We start from the raw sequence: 14,658 nt of genomic DNA on the forward strand, positions 1-14,658 counted from the left end.
TGCTCGTCTAAGTTGTCAACCGCACATTTTTATGAATAGGTCAACGCTCTTAAGCCAATCCGATTCACCGCGGCGGATTTATAATTTATCATTCCGACGCGCGGCGGGCTGAGATCGCCGGCTCGTCACACAACGCTGACTATAACCGCGACCGGGCTGACCATCAAACCCTGAATTATGAATGAGTTTGCATGAACGCAGAGGAGATACGAGAACAGTCCATGCATTTAATACAGATATTTAGATTTGGAACCGATATTTGACGATGGCGATTTGAAAATTTGTCGCAAAATCCACAAATTGGTGCATTTTTTTACCCCTAAACTTAGAGCAAAATGCATTTATAATGATATAAAATGATATGACTGCTCTCCTTTTTTCTTTTTTTTGCTCATCAGTCTGTTTAAAGAGACAAACGTGATGACAACATGAATATCGAGGACAATCTGCGAGACCGGGGAAGCTGAGAAACAAAAATATTAGCGCTAAGTATTGGCCAAATGTTAAATATCAGACCGATACCGATATCTGGGATCTCTTCTCCGATATCACCAATGCCAATACTAGCACTGATACTGTATCGACCGTCACGATATAGCTTCATTCTACAGTAAAACATCACATTTCTACAGTAAAACATCACATTTCTACAGTAAAACAGTAAAACATCACATTTCTACAGTAAAACATCACATTTCTACAGTAAAACAGTAAAACATCACATTTCTACAGTAAAACATCACATTTCTACAGTAAAACAGTAAAACATCACATTTCTACAGTAAAACATCACATTTCTACAGTAAAACATCACATTTCTACAGTAAAACAGTAAAACATCACATTTCTACAGTAAAACATCACATTTCTACAGTAAAACAGTAAAACATCAGATTTCTACAGTAAAACATCACATTTCTACAGTAAAACAGTAAAACATCACATTTCTACAGTAAAACATGTATGTATCAATGTAATGTTAGCTTAACATTCAATTTTCTATGGGGAATATAACATTAGTCACAAAAAGCTGCAAATTAATACAGTTTAGTCAAGACTGTTTAGGAAATAGTGCAACTCCAGTGCAACTTATATGTTTTTTTCTTTTCTATTCAGCATTTTTTGGCTGGTGCGACTTATAGTTTGGAGAATATGGTGTGTGAAATGTCGGTGTATCAAAAGCTAAAGACTAAAAAATTTCACAGTAAATTTGTTGGTAAAATTATGTTCAAATGCGGCTTAAATTCACTTTAAAAAATTGAAATCACAACTGTGCCTGAATGTTTTAGTTGGTCTTTTTGTTTTGGGGAAATTGGTAAAATGCTGTGTGTGTCTTTAAACTGTGGGCACATCGTTTATAATCACGGCAAACGTTTTCCAAGATCTAATCTGCCGTTGGCCAGACGTGGTGGTGTTGACTTTGGCTCTGCATCAAAAACATGAACGCTTGAGTGGGCCAAAAGATGAATGAACACTTGCTTTGGTCACAACTGAAGTATAAGGCAAAGTATTTTAAGTTAGATCAGCCCCTTTTCTGAGCTGAGGCAAAGCTTGAAATGGTTGGCGACCTTTGCTTTTCAAATCTTTATTAATCTGGTGTTTTTTTGTTTGTTTAAATAGGGAAATGGACGATATTTGTTCCTTTTTTTCCACAAATTGATGCATTTTCTCCCTTAAACTATACAACAAAATGTATTTATCATGTATATAATATAATTTGGTAGTTTTTATAGGAAAAACTGACGATATTTGTTCCCTTTTTTTTTAAATATAGCAAGATCCACAAATTGATGCATTTTTTACCCCTAAACTTTAGAACAAAATGTATTTATCATGTATGTAAAATGATTTGTTTGTGTAATACTGCCATTTTTTTTAGCCTAACTGCTCTTCTTTTTTTCTTTTTTTGCTCATCAGTCTGTTTTAAAGAGACAAACTTTAAACTTAAAGGATTTCTAAAGCATTTCTTGTCATTTCTTTGTAATTGTCTGTGTTATCAGTCTGTCCAAGTGGGATCCAAAGCAAGAGACGGTTGAATTTGCTCAATTGTGCAAAGCTTTTTAGAGTGATTAGAGGGATAAAAGATTTGATTTATTATCAATAACAGATTCTCCTTACAATAAACGACTAGTTTGAGTTGGTTTCAGTTTCGTTAAATCCTCCATTTAGAGCAATACTCAGGCCAGACAATTACAAAAGCTGCGGCAGAACAGAAAAAGCTAATTGAAATCTTTGAAAAATTGTTAAATTGCTAAATCTTTGAGACTGCAGTTGGATACGGTACTTTTAAAATGAACTGCTAAACTACTACAAGAATCCCCTAACATATTTATAGGTCTAAACTACAAGGTCAGGAGACATGATATTTTAGTTTGGCACCGTTTTTAATTCCTAAATAATTGCACCGTCGCGTCAATCAAACCATAACGTAGTTGGCGAAACGCTGAAGCAGCCACGTGCGTTTTGTCGCCTCGCAGACGTGAGCCGGCGCAGCCTGAGCAGGTTACGAGGTGTGACATATACGCAAAGTGTGGAAAGGCGCCGAAGTCTTACCACGCTGTGAGAATAACAATCAGGGGTATTTTTAGCAGCGCTCACTTGACGGTTCCTGAGGTGTTCCTGAGTACAGAGGCTGCGAAGTTCTGCGTGACTCCCACCAGACTGGTCCCGTCCACCTCCACGATCAGATCATTCACCTGGATCCTGGAGAAAAGCAGATGAGAGAGGGAGAGAGGGTCAGCTGGAGCAGGATGTGTCTGTAAAAGTGTTCCTGGAGATGCTCGGGACAGTTTTGCAGAAGCGTTGCAACGTGAGGCGTTTGATTTGCCGGGAAGAAAGGGAGAATTAAAGTGACATGTTGGATTACTCGATTTGGGGGTTTGTGAGATGGTTTTTCATGTGATTACATTTGGACTGGACAAAAAAGGGATGTAGTTGTTCAATGAATACCGTATTTTCCAGACTTTTTTCATAGTTTTGGCCGGGCTGCGACTTATACTTATATTTATACTTATATACTTATACTCCGGAGCGACTTATATGTGATATTATTTGTTATTTTCAAATTTGCAACCGGATTTCATACTCCAGTGCGACTTATATATGCTTTTTTCTTCTCTTTTATGCATTTTTTGGCTGGTGCGACTTATAGTCCAGAAAATACGGTAGTTTAAACGGTCTGAAAAATGTGTTCTTTGTGCGTAAACAGCTGTAAATAAGAGTGTTATTTTCATTAAGAGCATAAGAGGTTTTTATAAGTGATCTGTTTTTTTTAATCATTACACTTCTGTGCCTAATCTGTTTCTTTACCTAATCTCTGTTGCAACAGTGGAATTTCCCCATTGTGGGACAAATAAAGGTTATCGTATCTTGTTTCTTTGAGTCTGTCTAATGATGACATAGATAGATTCCTGTTTTTATCTTTCCAATTTTCTTCTGCCACTTTGTAAAATGTTGACACATATTTATCACAGATATTTTCACACACAACAAACTAATAATGACAAATATGAAAACCTGTCGAAAGCACTTTTTAATGCATTTTTTACAAAAGCAAAACATCAATGCGGTATTCTCGATATTATTTGAACATAGAATGGGCCTTTTATATGTTTTAGTGGAAGGAAGTTGAAGAATATTTTTAATATCTGTCAAGTCCTTGTTATTGTTGTTGTTAAGAATATATAACCATGGTGCAAGGAAAAAACATATACATTTTGGATATGACATTTATGATTTACAAGTGAATTTTATTTAGCCCCTTAGATTTCGACAAACATTTCGACATTTATTACAAGTATTACGACCGATAGTGTGCTCCAACATCATTCAAACTACTACTACCAGTACTCGTTTTACTTACTTACTAATTCAATTCAACTCAAATTATTAGACTATAATCAAGAAGAGGATAAAGACATTTCCTTCTATATTAACCCAAATACTTTCTACTGAGAATGGACCCTTGGTAAGTATTTAAGATTTTCAAACAAAGCCATATTTGATAGAAGTTTTGTTACTTTTCCTTCAGAATAAAACTGACCTGGTGTCTCGGTGTGCAGCTCCTCCATCCGTGACGGTCTTCACAAAGATCCCGAGCTTCTCCAAACCCATGTCAGCTCCGGCTCCCATCCCGATGATGCTGATACCGAGGCCGTCGCTGTCTGCAAAGCAAGAAACAACAAGTTACTTCATATATATTTGTACCGCAACAGTTTGTTTAGGCTCTTTGTGTTACATAAAATACATGAAAACCTTTGTTTGCGCCAGTTAACCGAGCCATCTCCTCTTGAACTTGCTATTTTTACTCTACGTTAGGTTTTATTGTTGCAAACGCTCTCAAAATTGTCCGGATCTCGCTCAAAAACGACAGTATTTACAAAGAAATATTAGTACACGGCGTCTTCATCTGCGAAAAGGCAGATGAAACTGTCCCAAAAGTCACTCTGCGTATTCTCCAATGACCAATTCACAGACTAATCGAGCAAAGGCTTTTTTACATCGATATCCCACGGTTACGATATCCGTTTTAAAATGTACAATCACGCCGTATAATCACCAAATCAATTCGAACATCCAGTGGAGGCGAGTGGAGCTGCTGAACAGGAGCGGCGACGCGCGCATTAGTCTCCGTGGTCGTTAAAATCAACTCTGGCTTTCTGCTCAAACTACGATTTACACTCGACGTAGACAGTCGTAAGCGCCTTAATCAGAGCCTGTCGACGCTGAGGACGAGGAGTGAGCGCTCCGTGCATCGTGTGAGCGCTCTGCTGTTTGGTCGTCAGCTGGAGTCGATGGGGACGTAAACCGTGTCACGAGCCAGAAAATAGTTCCATTTCTAGGAGACTGCGGTGGCTATTTGTTCGAATAATTTCCCATTTCTGGAGTAAATATGTCACTTATTTCCTCTACTAACCAAAGAGAGACTTACAACAACTGCTACGTCTATATAAAATACGCTAATGCGACAAGTAAAAAGTATATTTTTTAATTTCCAATGTATTTCTAAAGCTTGTTTTAGACTACGGGGGCAAAAAGTACACTAATAAATGACCACCTATTAATGAGAAACACTGTACAAGTAGAGTGTAGATTAGTCAAGGGGAATGACGGTAAACAAAAGGCAACACTGAAGATGCACCGTACCGTATTTTCCGCACTATAAGGCGCACTTAAAAGCCTTTAATTTTCTCAAAAAACGACTTTATAATCCAGTGCACTGCCTTATGCATGGATTAATATATCGCCGTAAAGTCCGGTGGGCTTTATGTATAAAAAAATATCGAAAATAGACCATTCATTGACAGTGCGCCTAATAATCCAGTGCGCCTTATGGTGCGGAAAATACGGTACGACGGAAGATGGATATTAGCGTTGCAACAATTTTTGCAAGTTTTTTTTACAAATTCAATAGCATCTGATCAGTCCTGCAACACGTTCATCAATGTGCAATGACAAAAAGGTAAAATACACACTGCAATGGTGAAATGTAACGCGTAAAAAGCAGCGGACTGGTAATAAAACTGTGATTCTTTGCATTTTCAGAGCAGCTAAGGAGGTGTAAACTGCCGTCCTGTAGGTGTAATATACGATAAAGTTATATAATGTGGTGAAAATAACAACAATCTATCATCTAGGATCATCTCCCGCACAATCTCAGGTAAAGCCACTGCAGCCCCAGAGGAGTTTCACCGTCACGTGCTCAGGGATACACAGGGGTAAAAATAGTATCATAATAAATAAATGAAAGAACTTCCAGTCAAAGGGATGTTAAATATATGCATTTCTATGTAAAGATAGACAGAAAGTGCCATTTATTTTGCATCTTGCGTGACAGTAGCTTTTTAGAAAGTTCGGAGGCCCATTGTCCTCCATAATGTACACGACACGGTCAAAACCTACATCTTTACATCATATCTCACTCAGCATTTATTCCTGAAAGCGTTAGGCCTTTTGCTGACCACCCACTGTGTTCTGCGCACAGTCAAATAAACAATAGTCATTATTTGCGAGACGACAAGCGTCTGGGGTTTGGAGAAGAAGCTTAGCGGGCAGAATTGTGTCAGGTGAGAGGGATGAGCGCGGGGAATTACTGGACTTTCTGCTGTCTTAAGGAAATAAAGGCGGAAGTTTAGCAGATGTGGGTTATGTGAAGTTACATATGTGGAAGGACAGATTTCAAACCAGAGTAAGAACGAAGAGTACATGTCTGATCTAAAGGAACAAAGGGAAGTGAATGATTCTGGCGACACTGAAGCTTTTCTATTTCACTTTTCACTTTAATTGAGTTGATTATTGGAAGAAAATGTGTGGAAATGACAATACTTTTAAATACTGTTTATTTAAAAAGTGTGTATAGGAGTCGTAATAGTATAGCTGTTAGCAGTTTGTGCTTAGCAGGTTTTAAAGTGTACTGTAGAGCTGCTCCATTATGGAAAAAAATATTATTGAAGTTACTGAAAGCATGTGACCTTTGCTGCATGTCCTTCCCTCTCTCTCATCCCCCGTTTCATCCTTTCCTCTCCTGTCTAGTAAAGCCTACAGGCCAAAATGTTTTACTTTTTCTTTAACAAAAAAAACAAGGAAACCTGTAGTGCGCACACTTAAGGGTTAATGGTAATAATCATGATTACGCAATTTTTATATTGATTAGACCAATAATTGTAATTGAAATTCCATAATTTCACAACCCTGTCATTCACAGTGTAATGTCATTGGGATCTTTGGTGTCATTCAAAAATTGTCTCAAATTGTGGGATGCGTGCCCTGATGAAGGAAGTCAGAATAGGTTAAAATAGGGTAAAAGTAGGACTTTGTTGATGGCGATGTAAGGAACAACAAAGTCTTTAACATTTGGTACCTTTCTCGAGCTCCACGGGGAACAGGTCCAGCCTCTCCACCCTCTTCTCCAGCTCGTACTCCGCCGACGCCGCCATGGGGTCCACGTCTTCATTGCGCCTGTCGTAGTCCTCGTTGGGATACGTAGCAAACACCTGCAAAGAAAACCCACGCAAAATGAGCAAATCCCACATCTAAAAACTAATCAACGCACCACGAGATGTGAAGAATCTGGAATCGCAATTTTTCTGAAATTTTTTGCGATTTCAGTTTTGAGCTCATATTTTAAGCGTCCAGGAAAATTAACATGAAAATGACTGAAATACACAATGAACTATGAGCATGTATTTCAGAACAATGTTTTTTTACAGATCTAAGAATAAGAAAATATTGTAATTTTTTTAAATTGCAGCTTTTGCAATTTGTCAATTTCATCTAATCAAATTGCAAACTGTAAATTTTAATCAATTCCTGCTGAAATATAGCTTATTTTATCATCACAAAGTATAAATCTTAAGTGAAGTTATGGTGTTCAAGCTGCCAACAGTGAATGATGGTTTGCCTACATGGCCATTCTCCAACTGTAGCGCTAAATTCAGTTATTGTGTCAAATGATCGCACTGATATTCAGTTACACAACATATTTCTCTTGTGGTTGGATTGTAAAGATCTTTAGTTAACAAGATGGCTACTACAATAACTGACATACATTAATATTGCAGTCATAATGCATCTCGAACGCATTGATTTTCTTTAGCGAAGGCGGCCGCAGCTCCTCCTCACGTCTCCAGGGACGTATCACCTGACGACTGTGTGTGGATCAAATACTGAGAGAAATCAATCACAGCCGCTACCGACGCTCCGAAATGGACAGAGAACTTCCTACAGTCGATCTGGCAGCTCGGATGAGCACAAACGGCATGCAAATTGAAACTATGTTAGGCATGTGGGAAGAGAGGAAGTCATTTTCAACTGATAGAGACTTTACATACAGTACTTTGTTTGAGGTATCGAAAAGATGTGTTTAGATGAAGAATTTGATGAGATTTGATGGAATTAAAGAGGGTTTTAATGCTATTTGTCAATGATCGGCTTAGGTCTTTTTAATGGAGTCGATCTGGATCTTCTGCCAGTAAAAGCGCGTGGTTTGGAGCTAAGTTCAGACTTTGGAGGAGGAAATATTTTATTATCTTTGTGCTACGTGGCAGTGATTAAATGTAGATTATTTATGTTCAGGAAATTAACACTGAAAGCCATTTTTATTAGTTCTCATCAAGACAAAATAAAATAAAATTGAAAGTTTATTACTGCAAAAATATTTCATGAATATTTTTTAATGTTATAGCAGAACTAGTATAAAATCACACGGTAACATGGCATAAAGATTATTTTATGTTTAAAAATACATTCTATTTTTATCTCATTAGTTTGTGTTTGAAAATAAATTCTATTACTATCTCATTATTTTGTGTTTAAAAATACATTCTATTTTTTATCTCATTAGTTTGTGATTAAAAATACATTCTATTTTTAGTAGAGAAGATTTGTTTGTTTTTGTTTTGTTTTTAGTTCTTCTTGTTATTGTTGTTATTGTTGCTGTTCCTGTTTATTGTCTTTGTTGTACAGTATATGTGATTTTTTTTTTAAAAATATTAAAAAAATAAAAAATAAGTAGAGAAGATTTGTGACAACACTCGGAGGTATTTAGGTTGAGATATTACACTTTTAATAATAGAAATGCAGCTGAACAAACGAAGAGAATAAAGTTATAAGTGTATGATTTGAGTATGTAGGTGGAAATTAAATGAATAGTAACATCTGTCCCATTTGTAATAATAAATAAAGAACAGTAACGCAGACTCATAACTACACTGAATTAAACACGTGGCATGTGAGCGTTACAGCCGTGACAGTCCTCTACAATCACGGAGCAAACTTCCCACACTTTCTGGTTTGACGCTATGGCACTTTACATAAGCACCTCCAGCATGCTAATTCTGCAGCTGCTTTTCGCTCTCTCCCCGATGCCTGCACACACAGTTTTAAACCCCATTTAGCCTCTCCAATGTGATTACGCATGCACACCTTGTACGCTCGACCAGCCAAACTAATTCAACTCTTTTCTCACACATTCTTCTGTCGTTTGCACGCCGTTTTCTCAACAACTTTAGCAGAAACACTTCAATACACTCAATAGAATAACTCTTATAAATAAAAACCTTTATAGACAAAACCTCAAAATTGCGGCACAGCGTTCTTTGGTGGTAATCTGGGAGTCTTTTGCAGTTGGGAGACCTGTTTTAGACCTATTTTTAATTATATATGCCTTTACTTTTTACATATATATTTGTAGATGTATGACTTATTTTGTATATCTTCTTGTTCTTATCGTTATGATTGCACACACACTTTTGTCTCCTATTAGCTGTTTTTTTATGCAGTGATTTTATTTACTGTGAGGTCAATAAAGTATAATCAAAGTATTGTATTGAAGTATCAAGTAGGATACTGAAACTTGATACTCATTTGAACAAGTATTGATATTTACCAGGGCTATAAAACATAAGGCCCGGGGGCAAAATCAGGCCCGCCAAGCGATTTAATCCGGCCCACGACACATCTTCCAAATATAAAAAATTATCATAATAATCATAATAATCTTGTTCACTGGTTTAATTCTGGGTTAACACTAGATTAGACCTGGTTTGGTCTTGGGTTTAGTCCTTGTTAGATTCTGGGTCAAACCAGATTGGTACTACTCTAGTTCTAATTTTATTGTAGTTCAGTATTGGATGGGCAATGTAGGTAAATATTAGTTATTTTAGTTTATTCATAACTCCATTTATTGAAACAATGTTGGATATTTTGCGTGACCCAAAATGTTGTTAGTGGCTTGGCCCTCAGGAAAGTTAAGTTGAATAGACCTGATATAAACTTTAAACAGGACGGAACCTTTCTTGAAGCTAATGTAAGTTACCACACAACAAAATTTAAAAAGAAACAGCTAATTTGTGTTGAAAATGATATATTGTTGACAAAAGAGTGCGTTATCATTGTGGTTTACTTTGATAATGAGCATTGAGACATTTTTATATCAACTTTTCTAACATTTTCACTGGTTTAGACATAGTTTTAAAATATATCCATACACAGTTTCAGATCTCGGTGTTTGTTGCTTCCATAATTTACCCCTCGTGTTAGCGCTTTATTTTAGTTTGCTACTGAAGATGCCACTTGGAAAGCCCACATTTTCGGACGTTGTAATACGTGTGAAAAGTTGGATTTGGCACAATCTTCTCGAGTCTTTTTCTACTTTACTCTTCGTGTCCATCTGTGATACGAAGTCGCAGTACTTTTGCTCTGACGACACGTTCGGGCCCGTCGCCTTGGCAACCCACGGTAAAAACCTTGTCTATTTTGACAGCGTCTTTTGAAAGCGACTCAATCCTCACAAATGTACTCACACTTTCATTGTATTTCTAGGCACAGAAAAGCCTCTTATACAGTCACTTATCCAGAGACGCTTTCTATCATACAAACTGCCCCATCCATATTCATGCTTTTGAATCATTTTGTACAGATTAGAGCTGTAGCCAATATATTCCTCTCGAGATTGGGATGGTGTCGTTTAGTGTTACGATTATTTTGAGAAAAAAACATTACAATTTAGCGATTATTCACGATTAATGAGACAGTGACTAAACAACAGTGAAATATTTTAATTTTCTTTCATTCCCGTGGTCTGACGGGGTTCCTGTTCCTCAAGTTTGTGACCGGCTTTACAAAATTAAACTTTATGAAAGACAAACAAATGTTAAATGTGACTAAAATACCCAGTTAAAATAAAGTTATTTACATTTAGGTCTATTTTTGGGCTATATACTGAAGGAAAAATACTAAATTTTACTTTGAAAATTGCTGCTTTTTGGTTCTTACACTTATATTGTGACCTGAATAATCATGATTATCAATTGACATAATAATCTTGACATCTGTAGCGTCGATGCACCTGAACCAAAGGAGAGTTTCAGATGTTAGATACTAAACTTGGCCTTAATTCATAAGTATTCTGACACGGAATAGTCTAATGCAGTAGTGATCCAGCAGCGTAATAGGTTGTTCTATGGTCTGTTTGTTTACTTTTTTAATATTGTTCTTGCACATGAATATCTATGGTAGTTTTTGCCAATAACCAAGCGCTATTATTTTGAAAAGCACAAAAGCATACGTCAGCAAAACAATATCTAAACTAATATAACTCTAGTATAACTGTGTCAAACCCAGCAAAGAAAAATAAGCCAAGTCCAAACCAGAACTAAAAACATGGACAAAACTATGACTGAACCAGTTTTAATTTCTTCTACTAAAATATTTCATAAATCATAAGTCATAAATGTCATCAATGTTATATCTTTACTGACTAAAACTAATTCAAAATCAAATACTATGCCAAAAATTATATGCATTTTCATTGATTAAAACTATAAGTAGATATTTTTGTCAACTAAACTACTAAATTGTCAAATAATAAAAACTAAACATAAATGAATAAAAGGAGACTAATAAAAGTGGAGAGCCTCAAACCAGAATGAAACTCGGCGTCCAATGAGGCAAAGCAGTACAATTTATCATAGTTACAATAAAATATATATTTTCTGATGGATTAACTAAGGATGGAACTATGGACTAAAGGATTTTGACGACTAAATTAACGTGACATTTTCGTCAACTAAAGCTAGACAAAAACTAAGGAGAATACATATTTTTTGGGGGCAAAATTAACACTGGACTGAACCCAAACAAGGCCATTTAAAACAGAACTAAGAAGAACTAATCCTGGACTAAACTTGAGCTCAAACAGAACCAAGTCAAAATCTTAATCAGGAACAAAGTAAAAGACAGGAAGGTCCTGAATAAAAATGCTGTTTTGTTTATGGCACTGGACAAACAAACTTTATTATATCGATATCACAATATACACATTTCTTACAATTCTGCACGCTGCCCAATGTGCATTTTTGTGAAACGATGCAAAAAACACAGATCAAAACAGCAGATTCGGAGAGAACCTTTTCCGCAGATGACGACTTGATTGTGTAATGTACAGTGCCTAATGGTTTTTGATTTATGTTACCTTTGCATTTAGAGGGATTAGCACAATGTGGATTATCGATGCACAAAACGCACTGGTCGCATCCTAAGTCACAGTTCACGGGGCCGATCGGAAGCCCACCACAGACATGAGCGCTGGGGGGGAACTCTCACGTGGCACTGCCTGATTTCTTGAGGAGGACACAGCTGGTGACTCCATAGTGCCCTGGTTTCACGCCCCCGTCGGTCAATCCCTGATCAACAAGCCTATGCACTGCAAAAAATACATGTGGAGGTGGGAGATGTGGAGAAAACGGGGAAACAGTGCAAAGGGAGTTTTGATTTATGCCAAATTATGCTAATATATTGTTTATGATCAAAGAATAGATTGTGTTTAAAAATACAAATTATCTTGAAATATGAATACAAAGTGATATTTCAGAACTTTTTAGTCTGAATATTGATATTGTCTGAATACTGTCATCAAAATATATCTTTTATTAAACCAATATATTTAATTATTAATTTTTGGAGTAAAAATATTAATATTATTATTTGACTCTCTGGATTATTATTTATTTTTTGAATTTGTTGGTATAGATTGACTAAGGTATTGTTGATTGGTTACAAAACAACCTACAAAAAGTGCAGCAGGTCTAAGTTATTATAATTATGCAAAATTATAGGAATCTATTTTCTTTACTCGACTTTCAGGCAAAGTTGTTCTGTTCACAGAGTAAGACAATTCCACCAAAACACAGACCTCCACCCTAAATAAACCAGATTAATTCCCCAAAACTCAAAACAAAATGACATTCTTCCAGTCAACTGCTTCTTTTATTGTATTTTGTAAGCCAGTGTAAGCCTTTGTTCAATCTATGCGGGCGGATTCAGATGTATGTCATGACCCGAGCCCTCTGGCAAGTTCACACAGACGACCATGCAACTGATACTGGGATTTAATTAACACTTTTGCTTCCGAACGACAGACAGTTGGCCCGTGGGTTCGACCAGTGCGGCACACGCGAGCTAACGGGATATATAGGTTAAGTTCAGCAGCGATATTTGACTGCAGTGCAACAGAGATGGAGGGAAGGTAAAACATCACTCCTATATCCTCCTCCTATTCCTCACAAGGAAATATACAGATGTTTGTGCACGGTTTATGGAGGGTATTAGACATTCAACAAAAAACAGGCACAAATATTCTTCCCAAACAACACCAATGACTTCAAAGGGCAGTAAACGTGACGCGCTAATATCCAATAACGTGGGATATTCTAGGTTAGCCAAAATAAATAATTGTGTATGGTTTTTTTGTACTTGGGCCGCAGTTATTTTTGATTTAATACCGCTATTTATATTTCATTTAAAGCTATTTTGCGTTGACGGCGGTACTTTATAAAACAAAAAAATGATAATAATTGATTTTATTTATATAGTAGAAATCAATAATCTAAATAAGTGCGGCGGATCCGTAAACCAAGTAAAAAAATAACTAAGCCCTTGGAAGGTTTTATATCTGTTTTGAACTGAAGGTGCCAAAAATAAATTATAATAATATCCTTTAAACGTGCTTGTAAATGTAGTCCTACAATATTTAATTTTATTTTATTTCTATTTTAGCGCAAATGTGTACATGTTTATGATGCGTGCTGCAGTCATGGATCTATTATATCATGGCTGCAGTCCACTTTAACCTAGCTCCAAAATAAAAATTAGGCTAGCTTTAGAATCAATGCTGTTTCATGCATTATTATCATATTCTTGAGTTAATCTCGCTAGCATGTGGCAATGATTTATTCTACATTGACCTCATGCATCGAGTGAACGCTACAAACACTTGAGTAGTTACAAGTATTTGTCATTAAACAATGCACGAGTACATACATATACATTTACATATATACATGCTTATATAAGGTCTGTAGAAAGTCTGTTTAATGGTGAGACGGCTTTGAAGGAGACAAACATTGGGATTATCGGATGGTGGAGGAGAAGGAGGCGGAGGGTGGGCATGGATGGGGAAGGACGCTGTTCCAGTTGTGGCAGAGAGTAGGTCAGAGGAGTGAACAGATGGCCAGGAAACTCGCTCCCGTTCCCCCTCCCTCTCTTTCTCCCTCTCTCTCTCTCCCTCTGTCACTCTCTCGTTCACCAGGGACATCCAACTAAGGCTCAGTGGGCAGTGCCAGTTTACCATCTAAAGCACCCACTGGAGGCTGAGGCAAGTGCCATTTAATATTGCACCAATCATGAAGGATAGTGATGGACGATAGCACAGATTTTTTAATGAATTATTGAAAGTACTAGGCAAACACTGCGATATTGATCTGATTCCAATAACTTTTAAGATAAGATATTCCTTTATTGTCCACATATGGGGAAATTTCATTGTTGCAACGCAGGTAGATACAGAGGAAAAGGGCAGATAACTTATAGGAAGTTTAAAAAAAAACACTCTTAATAGAAGAAGTCTTATAAACAAAAACTGTTATAAACAAAACTCTTATAAACAAAAACTCCTAATAAGGAATGGAGGGGAAAAATAAAGATAAAATAAAATAATGAATTAAAATAAAAACAGCTAGCGTAAGACAAGATAATACTAATAATAATGATGGTAAAATAAACACTCTTTTGTACTTAAATGTGCACTGAAGCTCCTCGACTGTGCACACTTTTACCTGGGAAATTATTCTTTTTCTTTCAACCGCTTGAACTAATATGAAA

At 36.5% G+C, this 14,658-nt stretch overlaps 1 protein-coding gene across 1 annotated transcript in view; it reads right to left on the reverse strand.

Annotated features, from left to right (window-relative positions):
• Window positions 1–14,658, reverse strand: part of ppp1r9bb (protein phosphatase 1, regulatory subunit 9Bb) — a 35,750-nt gene that overhangs the window by 6,845 nt on the left and 14,247 nt on the right. Inside the window, exons 2-4 of the mRNA XM_072455705.1 lie at window positions 6,860–6,992; window positions 4,043–4,163; window positions 2,599–2,703 (exon numbers count right to left, since the gene is read on the reverse strand). Of these exons, the coding sequence (XP_072311806.1) occupies window positions 2,599–2,703; window positions 4,043–4,163; window positions 6,860–6,992 (359 nt within the window). The remainder of the gene's footprint in view (window positions 1–2,598; window positions 2,704–4,042; window positions 4,164–6,859; window positions 6,993–14,658) is intronic.

The sequence above is a fragment of the Eucyclogobius newberryi genome, unplaced genomic scaffold (assembly GCF_026437365.1).
Source record: "Eucyclogobius newberryi isolate DKJ021-1_F unplaced genomic scaffold, fEucNew1.0.hap1 SCAF_20, whole genome shotgun sequence".
Lineage (NCBI taxonomy): Eukaryota > Metazoa > Chordata > Actinopteri > Gobiiformes > Gobiidae > Eucyclogobius > Eucyclogobius newberryi.